At 39.2% G+C, this 13,196-nt stretch overlaps 1 protein-coding gene across 3 annotated transcripts in view; it reads left to right on the top strand.

Annotated features, from left to right (window-relative positions):
- The window catches only part of LOC139952490 (uncharacterized), a 100,781-nt gene that overhangs the window by 61,457 nt on the left and 26,128 nt on the right, over positions 1 to 13,196 (top strand). For 2 of the 3 annotated variants that reach the window (XM_071951631.1, XM_071951632.1), the window contains exon 2: positions 8,324 to 8,384. In XM_071951631.1, the coding sequence (XP_071807732.1) occupies positions 8,324 to 8,384 (61 nt within the window). Of the gene's footprint in view, positions 1 to 8,323; positions 8,385 to 11,516; positions 11,864 to 13,196 lie in introns of those variants that run through there. The other variant, XM_071951630.1, reaches the window with a different exon arrangement.

Genomic DNA, 13,196 nt, shown 5'->3' with positions numbered 1-13,196 from the left:
GGTGTTCTTACGGTTTTCAGCAGTTCTCTGAAATGGAAACTCGCGCTGAAAGCACAAAATCAGCGGAAAGCTGCTCTAAGAAATTGAACTCTTGTTGTTGAGGAAATCTTTTAATGAATTCATCCTAAAGACAATGGACGTTGTTGTTTTTTGGGATAAGGCTGAGTTAAAAGGTTCACTTTATCTTAGTAAAAAATGTCAATAAATTCTTAAATTTGAAAGCAAAAAAAACAAACAAACACTTTCCTGAACGTGGATGGCCTGTAGCCCACTTGAAATGTTCTCATTTTCAGTTTTAAGATTTCTGTCTTGAAACACAGAAGAGGTTGTTCACTTTGCCCAACATTTCCCCCGAAGCTCCGAATGTGACAAACTGTTTTGTCGTGACTACAGTATTACACATGCAAAGGTGGCTCAAAGAAGCTCACGTACAAGTACTTCCATCGCTCCTCCAAGATCTAGCAGTATCTTGTAGACATTCATTTATCCGGTCTCCTAAGAAATTCCAATTAAAAAAGCCACAGAGTCTCAATAATTACGTGTTAGTGAGTCGTATCTGGGTCATCTGTTACCTACGGGAAGTTACGATTAGCATACTCAATCTTACAAGTTGGCGATCTCAAATCCTTGTTTATTGGAATTGAAGGTATCTTTGATCCTTTGTCTTAGAATGTACCATTTCAGTGTGTTTTGGGGAGCAGGTTTTGGCTGAATACTGGCTAACAATTTTTACAGTTCAGCTCCACGAAATGTTTGAAAAAAAAATATATATATATATATTAATTTGACCGTCCTCTGTTCAATGATGTAATTATACCACTAGAAAAAGAGGTCACCAGTTAACCAAACTACATGTAAACCGAAGTATTGAAACTCAACGCGCATCACCAAACTATTGCCTTAAAAGGCTTTACAAATATTTAAAAATTACAGTATGGTAGTTTTCATAATGAAATTTTCCTTTGCGAATGATTATCTGAGTATCAAATATCTACTCCTTTACACAATATACTTGTCTCCCCTCCCTGTTAGGACTCCATTAATTCAGCAGTCGAGATTGAAATCATGAAATAATCTTCAAGGTGTGATCGGAAATCAAATTTATGCATTGCGCTGTAAGTGCTAGACCTGTCGCTGTAGCAACACGTTTTTTTCTTTACACTCAGAAATAACTTTCATTGTGAATGTTGAATTGATTCAAACCCAGGTGCCGAGAGGACTGTTGGCTTGAATTTTAAATTGCATGTGAGTTGTTACCACAAAGTGTAGATTGAGTATGGACAAAATATAATCAGATGTTTGTCAGTTTTAGTGAAATTATTCAAGTGTGTCGCCTGCTTGACAACTTCCTGTTGATCATTATTTAGAAAGTGTGATGTCAATATTTGTGATTGGTTCTGTGTTTTATATTTTAATTTAGCTCTGTTCCACATTTATCAATGCACTGTTTTGGTATCTTAGCATTAATAAGTACAGCCCTGATACTTCACAGAGGCAAAAAAGTGGTTGCCTCCATGCCCCCCTGGTCAAATTGCCTTGATGCCCTTGAAATGCTCGAATGGAAATTCTTCATAGGGTGCCCTTTACCAAGGACAAAATGCCTCAGCGCCCTTGCCATTTCAAACAATAAACATACAGGCCTGTAAGTTTATGCTCATTCCCTCAAAGGTTTTTAGTGTTGGTGTTTTTTCTGTAAAGTAAATTCCTTCCATCGCTGTCCACTTAGGAAAATCACAAATCTGTGTTTCAGTTGAAGATTGCGTGCCTTTCTTTGGCCCCCACCCGACCTTTGCCAAGAATTTCCAATCAAATTTACCCACACGCACACACACTCCTCACAAGAAAAAGATGAAAAAAGGCCGCAACCATGACATTCCATACATTACAGAAAAGACAACCATTTCCATGGCAACCGGGGAGAAATCTAGAACGATTGATGCAATTAGGTGAATTCTTACATTTACTGAGGCATGATGCACGGCCTTCCAATTACTAGACTCCCCCTGCCTGATTGATGACTCGGTTCCACATGAATAAGTGTTCATCTACTTGTAAAAAAGATGTTAAATGAATGTTTGTTCTGATTGTTGGTCCGGTCTGGTGTTTAACTTTGAAGCAGAATAGCTTTTTCAAATTTACTTTTAATAATGTTGGACTTACGCCAATTGCCATCTTAAATGGTGAGTTTGCAGTGCTTTTGTACGGCCATTGTTGTGTTCCCCTGGACTTAGGTCCATGGAAACAAAAAGCAGCTAAGAACAACAATATTTATGCTTACCAGACTACAGTAACCAACCAAACTACAATGTCACATGTACAATCTGTGACTGGTATTCTGCTCATTTGTGCTTAGCAGAAGATTGTTAAGCAATATGTTCTGCTTAAGCAACTCTGTGAAAATGGGCACAGGATACAGTTACCGGCCAAAATGCATCAATAGCATGTACAGTATGTGACTGTTATCCTCCTTATTTTTGCTTAGCAGAACATTGTCAAGCATTATCTTTTGCTTAAGCAGCTTTATGAAACTAAGCCTGGTTTTATCCTAAGAGGCTGGATCTAGACATGATTTAATGCCAGTTCTTGAGTCTTATTAGGTGTAAAGTGGGTTTGCAATCCAGCTATAAATTCAGCCTTGTGTACGATTGGAAAGTAAAATGGCTCAGCACAATTGCCAATTCCTCTCATGACCCTGCCGTTATCGCCTCCTGCATTCTTTATTGCCATTCATTGATTGTAAAACTGTAGGGAACATTGATTGCAAACTCAAGGAGACTACACCGAAGTTCCGCAGTGCCCCATAGCACTGAAATCTAACTAGCTTCTGCGTTTCGTTCCTACTCCTCGGTACCTTAGCAGGGATGTTTGAGGTTGAAGCTTGGCCAGATAGATCGAGGGCCTCGGTGTGGTTTCTAAGGTGTGACCGGAATAATTGCAGACGTTTCGGCTGGAAAAACCATTATATTGATTTTGTTACATGAGGACCTAGTTACTGGAGGCGGATCAAGGATGCTTTAAAAAGAGGGGTTAAGTAGAACTGAACAAGGGTAATTTAGAATTGTCATTCATTGTTGACACTACGCCACATCAACAGCTTATGTAGGGAAAATTTTGAACTTCTATCTTGTAAAGACATGAATAAACAACCAGAGAAATAAATAAATGAGATGTAGTAAGATTTGAAAGTAACAGATACAACCCTTTAAACAAAAACAAAAAATAATGTAAATTTTAAGTCTGTGGTTTTCACAGCATATTTTCTGGATGTATTTCTAATATTAATTTGTACCAGTTTTGAAAAGGCTTGCGTTAATTCTTTTCCTCAAGATTCTTCTAAACAAAGTAGCATCCGGTGACACAAAAAATAGACAAAAACATACATTCTGTGCCTCCATAGCTTCCACAAAAAATCAAGACATAATCAGGATTTCTTTATCTCGCTATTGTTTCTGTTATATCATTAATTCCAAATGAGGAAACGGGCAAACAAAGATTGAAATGAAACTGGGAAACAACACACTGGGTAAACAATTGACCCTTGAAAAAAAACTCCATTATTGCTCATGTTTCATATAGGTTTAGGAACAAACACACTTGTGGAAGCTGTCCAACATATTGCTGTACCTTAAAACCGAGTCAGCAATTTTCAACATCAGTTTTGTTTGTATGCACTCTTTTTGATTGCCTGCTAATCAAATATGCTTAAGAACCTTTCACATCCAATCTCTTTGCTGACTCGACTGGGAAGTACTCCAGAGAATATCTCGATCGGATATTTTTTGTATCGGTCCTGTTGAGTTTCTTAAGTACAATGGTATTCTCTGGTGATATTGCAATTCTGTCTCGTCAAATTTGAACAAATTCAAAATTAAAGTAAAAGAGTTCTTGTGGGGATGAAGTTTGTCCGTTGGAAGGCTTGGGTCTTAAAGGCAGTGGACACTATTGGGTCTCTTTTGTCTGTGTAGCAGCTTTAGTAAATTATCCTCTCCTGTATTTATTATCGGTACCTTGTTGAACCATCCTCCTTTTTTAACATACTCAGATTTGTTCTCATATTTTAGTCTTAATTATGGTAAAAAGCGATGTTTTTCTCTCGTGAGCAACTGCGTTAAATTTGGTTGTAATCATCGGCCACTTATGGATTCCGTGGTCCCCAGTTACAGCTCCTCGGGCTTAATACTGTCATGGATTTGTTTTAATCATCTCAGATTCTCAGATGAGACTTAAAAGGCATGAGACGAGATCTTAAAGAGACAGTCAAGTTTTTTTTTCCCCAAGACAAGTACATATGGGAAACCTGTAAAGCAACCTATATAATACTGTATTGGGGGTGTGAACATTAAAGAGAATACACATGTATTCAGCGACAGGGAACAATTTCCCTTATAGCAAATTGCTAATTGCAACACAAAATGTATAAGTTGCTACTCAAAAATCACAATTTGCTATTCAATGTTTTGGTATTCAGTTTGCACAAAATAAGTTCAGGCTATTATATCGTTGCGGTACCCGCTGCCAAAACATAGGATTCGAACTGCCTCTAGCTGCCGGCAACCTCGGTAGTCTAGTTGGTAAGACACTGCTCTAGAATTGCAAGGGTCGTGGGTTCGAATCCCACCCGAGTAACATGCCTGTGATATTCTTTCACAGGACTCGGGAAAGTACTGAGTATACAGTGCTAACACACATCGGTGTATGGGTAAAAACCAAAATTAATATTCTTTATCCCCGATGCAAATTTAACATCTATTATAAGTTCAGGCTAATTGTTTTGCTATGCAAAATTCCTGGACGAAAACGCTCCCCGAGTGAGTTACTTTCCCAACATAATATGTTTTTTAACATTTTTCGCTTCACCCCTTTAAAGGTATAATTCTCATCAACGTACATGCCTTTAGGAGCATCTTAGCGTAGCCAAGTCACACAACATTACACTAATGAATACAGCAATGCTGAGCCAAAGTGCTTTTTAGGCATTAAAATTGAACTCGATAGCGAGTTTAATGGAAAACGTTGATCCGTCTTAACAAAGCCCTGGGGACCGATGTCATTGCTGGTTACATGTACACTTCATCTTTGATGGAAATGTAACGTCGCTGATTGTTTTCATGGATTATTTGTTAATGTTTATTTGGATAGCATGCCCCTGTGTGTATACTGTGATTATATATGGATGTTTTGTTTCAAATAATAAACCACAAGGATATCTTGATCCCTCTGACAAAAAACAAATGTAGGTTTTGGAAAGAGAACTTAAGTTACCTTAAAATGTTTTATAAATCTCAATGAAAATTCAAAGTGAAATTTAGAAGTTTGTTTTTGGCTCCCAGGCATCATCAGCTTTTAAACGTGTTGTGGTGGTGTTACAGTTCATCTGTAATCTCCTTGTCATTTTCATTAAAGGAACACGTTGCCTTGAATCGGACGAGTTGGTCGATAAATGAGCGTTTGTAACCGTTTTTTATAAAACGCATATGGTTGGATAGATGTTTTAAATGTAGAATACAATTATCCACACAAGTTTGTCTCGAAATTGCGTGGTTTTCCTTTTACAGCGCGAACTTACTCGGTCGGCCATTTATGGGGGTCAAAAATTTGACTCCCATAAATGGCCGCCCGTGTTAGTCGACGAGGTAAAAGGAAAACCGTGCAATTTCGAGGCATGTTTGTGTGGATCATTGTATTCTACTTTTACAACATCATGTGCATTTTATAAAAAACAGTTACAAATGCTTTTTAGGACCAACTCGTCCGATCCAAGGCAACGTGTTCCTTTAATGCCCTCCATAACAAATACTCTACTGACCAGTAAAACTCTAAAATTCTAACTTGGTCTGGCCGGTTCTTTCTCAATGGTCTGGGCTGGCTTACTTGTTCATTGCTTCTAATGCATTTCAATGATTTACTGTGTGTGATGGACTCCTGAGTGATAGGAGTGACTTAGATTAGGTTCTGAATTACGTTTATGAGGCGTGCTACATGTACATCCAAAGTAAAAATAAATGAAATTCTCTCTCAGGCCTGTATGCTTCGTTTTTGAAAGGGCAAGTGCATCAAAGCATTTTCTCCTTCGTAAAGGCCACCACCCTATGAGGAAATTGTAAATTTTTTAATGGTGCATTTGAAGGGCACCAAGGCAATGACCAGGGGGGGCACAATCGCCTCCATTGCCTCCGTGAAGTATCAGGCCTTATCTCTCCACTGTTTTCTTCCTTCATCACAACACCCCTCTCCCCAACCCACCCAAGAAAGAGGTCCTTCATTCAACCCTGATGCAACTCTTCATTACAATGCAATATTCACGCCCTTCAAAATCCACCCCTCCCCCATTGGCTTTCATTTAGGCAGTAGGCGACCGGGCGTCCTTGGGGCGATCTTCCCTCGCCCCTCCTTCCCTTTTGATGTAACACGTACAGGACATAAGTGCAATTGGAATCATTCATTGTATGGCTAATGAAGCCAGTAACCATGCATAGTACAGGCACAATCAACACAAGCATAACATTGATTAATCAATAAAGAGGCACTTGCTGGGCAGAATATAAATGCTGGGTGTAAGGTAGCCTCACCACTTCAAACTGGAAAAAAAAAAACACGACGTCTGTGGCATAGTTGAGTTCCGACTGAGGTTGTGTGAAAAATCTACTTGTTATCATTTCAAGGAAAAAGGAGATGAAACCATAAATACCAAAATAGAGATTTAAAGCTATGGATTGTCTCTGCTGCGCCTTGAACATCTTTTTAGATTGATTCGGCGCATTACAAACACCTAATTTATTTGGTATCGGAATGTTTTCTTTGAAGCTGAGACCTTATAAAGTTAGAAATATTGCAGGCTGAAGACTTGCCCTTAAATAAAACTTGTGCTTTAGACCATAGAGCATAGCCAGTAGGGAGGGAAGGGGGTGGGGGCAAACCCCGCAGTTAGTTTGGTCAAGTTTTCAATCATCTGCTTCAAAACCATTGTAGTCGGTCAAAACCATTGTAGTCGGTCAAAACGTTTCATTCAACAGTATGACTTTGTACTAATTAGGTCATATCAGTCAAAGTATAACTTCAACTTTTAATCTTAACCTTAAAATTGGGCCAAAATTTGCTTTGCTCTCCCCCCCCCCCCCCAATACTTGCCTACTTAAGACAGTTGAAACTGTTGCATTCAGCATGGACAATCAAAGCATTTTATTTATGCATGCTGTCGGTCCCATCATGACGTGGTGCGTTGTGTCCTCAAAGACTAAACATGCCGAGGTCGCTTGTCAAAATTAAGGAAATCAATGATGCGGGATTAACATACAAATAAGAAAGTTCGTAGAAATGGTAATTACGTTGACTAATTGTCTACGTGCACATTCAATAGCTCCTGTAGGAGTAGAGTAAGACCTTGGAAAAGTGGGAACAATAAGAAAAAAACACTTTGGACAAACAATATGAACACTTTCACGCGCCAAACATATTATGTGAGATGGTTAACGTCACGATTCCCTCTGGATTTCACTTTGCAAATGTCATGTTTATTCACCATTGCGTTAGTGATACAACCATTGTGTGTTCGCTTCCTAGTTAAATTTATAACACATGGAACAAAGACTGGTTGGGACAAAATAGACCGGCCCATGTATGGTGAGATTGGAACAAGAATACAGTATCACGGTTGAAGACAGGGGGCATGACTCAAGATGATGGTAAAAGTCTCAGGACTGTATGCTCGTTTATGAAAGGGGCAATATGGCACCAAGGCAATTATTTTCGCCTTGGTAAAGGGCACCCTATGAGGAAAGTGTTAATTTTTACTGGCGCATTTCAAGGGCACCAAGGCAATGACCAAAGAGGGGCACAGAGGCAATTCTTCTGTTGCCTCCGTGAGGAATCAGGCCTGAAACTCTATTGGGTGTTGGTCCCCGGACAGTGCCCCGTTAACCGCAAGTCAGCTGAACAAACCGTAGATCCACTTAATCGCAGCGATCTATCGCAACTCCTTAATGGCGCTCAATGTATTTATGAACTTGTAGATGGTGTGAGGCAGGGCTGCATCTCAGCTCGATTTTCAGACAACCTGTAGTCTCCTCTCAAAACACTAATAGAGATGTCTGAATATACTGCCATAACTAATTTATATGCAATCCAATGTATGTTTCATACTATAAAAGCAAAGCTCCACATAAAAAATACTGAGCGATTTGATACCCCCCTAGGGGATGTGATAAAGCATTATTATATACACCATGTACTTGTACAGTGTACATGTTAGAAACTATGTGTAGTATTATTATTAATAGACCAAATTTATCTAAAGTTTCGCCTCTTGTTTTTTTCTGATTTACAGAGGAGGGGAGGCATATCATTTGACAGGACAGACAAGGCAGCCATCTATGTTCGCATGCTAGGTAAGTTAACATTCAACTCTCTGGAACTTCGCAGAAAATGTCACTTGCACACAAGTGGGTAACCTACAATCGGGGACCTCATGTTGTTTGTACTTCAGCCCTACATGTAGAGGAGTAAACTGCCAACTTACCCCTGGTGGCAGTTGATTTGGGTTGACAGCCCAAATCAGTTCTTCTTCTTCCTCCAATGTAAGTGTATGTGAAGCCCTCACCTTGAGGTGGCTGTCCATGGCCTTGTGATTAGGTAATTTTTCATTAAAGGAACACGTTGCCTTGGATCGGTCGAGTTGGTCTTTGAAAGCGTTTGTAACCGTTTGTTATAAAATGCATATGGGTAGAAAGATGTTGTAAAAGTAGAATACAATGATCCACACAAACATGCCTCGAAATTGCGTGGTTTTCCTTTTAGCTCGTCGACTAACACGTCGGCCATTTATGGGGGTCAAAATTTTGACTCCCATAAATGGCCGACCATGTTAGTTCGCACAGTAGAAGGAAAACCACGCAATTTTGAGGCAAACTTGTGTGGATCATTGTATTCTACTTTTATAACATCTTTCCAACCATATGCATTTTATAAAAAACGGTTACAAACGCTTTTGTTTTGACCAACTCGTCCGGTCTAAGGCAACGTGTTCCTTTAAGGGATTTAGATATTTCTACAACATTTTTTCATTTGATCCCAAAGGAGGAATTTTGGACTAGTCCGGTGAATGATTTCCCTGATAGTATAGAGAAATGCTATTCAAAATCTGTTCAGTCAAAATATTTTGCTATGCAAGAGTGTTTCCTGTAGTCCATATGAGATTGGGATGCTTTACAACTCTGAACTAACCAGCCGGACCAATTGGAGAGATTTTTTTAACTGATCTTCAGGTGTTTAAAGGCAGTAGACACTTTTGGTAATTACTCAAAATAATGATTAGCATCAAAACTTACTTGGTAACGAGCAATGGAAAGCTGTTTGTAGTATAAAACATTGTGAGAAATGACTCCCTCTGAAGTTACCTGGTTTTCGAGAAAGAAGTAATTTTCCACGAATTTGATTTTGAGACCTCAGAATTAGATTTTGAGGTCTCACTCAGCAAGGGTGTTCCCCCCCCCCCTCACTATTATCTCGCATCTTCGACTACCAATTGAATTCAAATTTTCACAGGTTTGTTATTTTATACATATGTTGAGATACACCAAGTGAGAAGACTGGTCTTTGACAATTACCAATAGTGTTCAGTGTCTTTAAATGGAGAACTTTACTGTCTACTTCCCTTCCTTCTTCATCTTCTTTCCCATTCTCAAACCACCCTCCCACTCCATTGCCATTTCCAGTAGACTCACCTCACCCCCCCCCCCCTAACCTTTTCGTTCTCACTCTTATTGTTAACAGTCTATGTTGTAAACACCTTTCATTATACCTCCCCAACTTTTTTTTCTTTCAAGAAATTACGTGCACCATATCAGGTGACGTATCATCGTAAACTTCACACGCAGTCATGGATGACGTCGGTGTGTGCAAATTATCTGCAAATATTATCAAAACATTGTCAAAACACCCAACAAGGATTGCTTTCTTTGTTTTGTTTTTCTTCTGTTTTTTTTGCATGAGTAAGGGGATTCGTCTATGATTGTTTTCACTAACGCGTTATGGTAATTGTTGCCATGCATTATCATAGGCAAGTAGCCCCCATCTGTGTCTCATGTACGTAAACAAGAATAATGGTAGTCGGGAGTCAACCTCGTAATTACACCATAAAGAGAAATTGTTTCTGTTTTGTGGTCAAACTGCTAATCTGTCAGAAACAAAAGAGTTTTGACGTTTCCCATCTTTGAATATTTGTTAATTTGGCATAATTGTGTCACATTATCTTCCTTCAAAACTTTTTTGTTGTTGACGTCAGTGTAGCTGTCCCTAAATTCCCAAATGGACATTTTTTTGTAAAAGTTGTTGAGTAAACAAGTTTACACTGAAATGGGATTAAGTTTTTGCCTACATTGACAGAGTTACAAGTTAGTGAATGTCAAAAGTTGTACAACAATTTTGTTTTATTTTGGGGGTTTTTAGGACAGAAAGTTGAAGAAATAAAGTTGTTTATCTTGGGTTCTAGTTTCATTTGAAATGTGTCCATTGATATTAAACCATACAAAAGCATTGGTTGTCAATCAATATCTTTTGAGCCTGTGTTTAATATCCGTCTGTCGTGATGTTGTTGTTGGGAAATACCGATTGGCGTCATCTCTCAGAATTTCTGAAACACACACCATTATCTCCTCCTCGATTTACCCATATATGTATTTCACACAAAAATATATATATGTATTGACTCTAGCCGTTCAAAGTTCAGAGGCATGGGATTTCTGGGTTGCACAATGAGAAAAGTCCAAGAGAGACGTTGACCCGATCTAGCGAAGATGGGAGTAACAATAGGGTGCGAAGCTCGTGTGACGTGTTTGCAGCACGTAGTCTTTGGTATGACATCAGGCATTGGATAAGGGTTTTTTTCTTTGTGAATCTAGTTTCGTTGTTGACAATCGCATCCCGAGCTCAGTCGGTGGCTCGTCTAACAAAAAGACTTCAACAGTGTCTTTTCTGGGTGGTTGTCACTGCTGACGTGGTTTTGGGGAAAGAGTGAGATTCTACCCAGATCGAAAAGGCTTCTGTTGGGTTTTACGACTTGTCAGATTGTGAGAAACGGTTGACTGTGCTACACTCACACGCAGACTAACTGTGTGTTTCAGGTCATCTATCAACACGCACCGGTTGTAATCTTTTGTTTGACAGAATTCTGAGCTTTGAACACTCAGTCGAAACCTGGATGAGTTGTTATCGAAGAGGGTTTTTCATTCTTTCTTTGAACAATGATGTCATGCTACGTTAACATTGACTATCAGCTGATTGTGTTTTCTACAGCTAGTGGTTACACGAGGTGCATTATTTGTATTGATCATCCCTTTCAATAAGTCTAGCTGTTGTGCATGACGTTGACGTTGCCAAGAGCAAGTAATACGGCATTCATGTGAGAAGTGTTAATAGATTCACCCTGACTGCCAAGCCTCAGGATTTTATTCTATACACCTCAACCCCCCCCCTTCCAACCTCACTAGAGATAAAAAAAGCCGAACAAACAAGAAGTGCTTATTGCGTCGACAGCTCCTTGAGTACCACCGAAATCTTCTACACCATATCAAAAATGTCAGAGAGCACAGCCTACAGTGTTTATCCAGCCATCCTGGACGTCCCGTGGAAATGACAAATCCCGCTGAGGTCTTAAAACAATTTCTGGTTAACGGTGGCGTCGAGCACAGTAGTCTACTTGTAGGAGGGAGCTTTGCTCTCCACGAAGCTGGGGCGACTAGGTGTCCACTAAGCCACAAGGTTTTTGTTGGGTGGGAGAGTCGGAGGAAACCTTGGGTAGTCGCTGAGGAGCAGATGCTGAGCGATTCCGCTCTGCATCTGATTCCGGAATCAGACATGAAGGTTTTAGGTAAGTGATTTCTAAAGTAGAGCCTGTTAGAGTTTTGAATGAGACTGCTGGGATGTGAACCCATCAAACATATTTATACTGATAGAATCTTCAGGTCTGATAAAGAAGTGTTAACACTCATGATATGCTGGCTGGGCTGGAGTTGTGTTTTTAATCTTAAAGTCACCTGGAAATAGAATATTGTTTTCTTTCAAACATAAGAGTATATGCTTAGGAACAATAAAACAATTTTTTTAGTGATTGTTTGCCACGATTTACATGTTTAAAAAATATACAAAGTTGTTTGGGGGGCTGACTCCGCCTACCCCTTTTGTGACGTCAATCGAGGCAGACTTTGCCTGCAATGCGTATAGTAAACACACGTGCAAAGTACATGTACGTCCAAGTCGTGAGTTGGTACATTTCAAAAAGTGTTTTTCTGCATTCAGCAGCAATACACCTGGTCGGCATTGCCAGAAAAAAAAAAAAAACTCACGACTTGGTCCATACATGTACTTTGCAATTGTGTTTACTCTACGCATTACAGGCAAAGTCTGCCTCGATTGACGTCACGAACAGCGCCCTCTCGGGTCGGGGTCTACTCTTAAATTTGTAAATAACATAACTGATTTTTTAAAACCTTAGATAACTGTTTATTCACATTCCACTCATCAAAACACATATATTAGTGACAAAAGCTTTATTTTGAAAAAATACCACTTCCAGGTGACTTTAAGGGGGTAATATTTCTCCTGTACTCAATCCAGTCACAGTTTTTTTGTAATTACCAAATCCTCAGTGACTTGTGTTACATTCGCGTAGGTATTAGAAGTTTGTTTTTCCAATGGTTTTAAATTAACAACTAGATGTGTACAGTGTTGAAATCATAACAGCACAATTGTTATTAACATCATTCCGGACAACCAGCTTTCTAAAATGTGAGCTTGAGGCACTTTTGATTTGTGTGTGTGCTGTACGAAGGAATTTTTTAGATTTGTAATGGGACATTTCAAGGGGGCACCAAGGCAATGACCAAGGGGCAATGGCAAAACTTGGAAGAGGGAAAACTTGGAAGAGAATACTTTTGAATGAAAACTTGAAGAGAATACTTTGAAACAGTCGACTGGAAGATTTTCATGGTTTTGATTATTTCTTGTTATATAGCGCAGGTATCTTCTTTTCTAGCCTATTTCACTCCACTGCGGCAGGAAAGCCTTTTTACAAATTCTCCATTTTACTCCATTCTGAGCTGTCTGTTGCAAGCAATTTAACATGATTGAACTTCAACTTCATGATGTAAAAAATGCTTTGAAAATGTTTGGTTAATTGTTGAGTTGTCGCGACTACATCTTGG

The sequence above is a fragment of the Asterias amurensis genome, chromosome 20, assembly GCF_032118995.1.
Source record: "Asterias amurensis chromosome 20, ASM3211899v1".
In the NCBI taxonomy this organism is placed as follows: Eukaryota; Metazoa; Echinodermata; class Asteroidea; order Forcipulatida; family Asteriidae; genus Asterias; species Asterias amurensis.
Note: the sequence above shows the minus strand (reverse complement) of the source record. Positions and strands in the feature narration are given on the sequence as shown.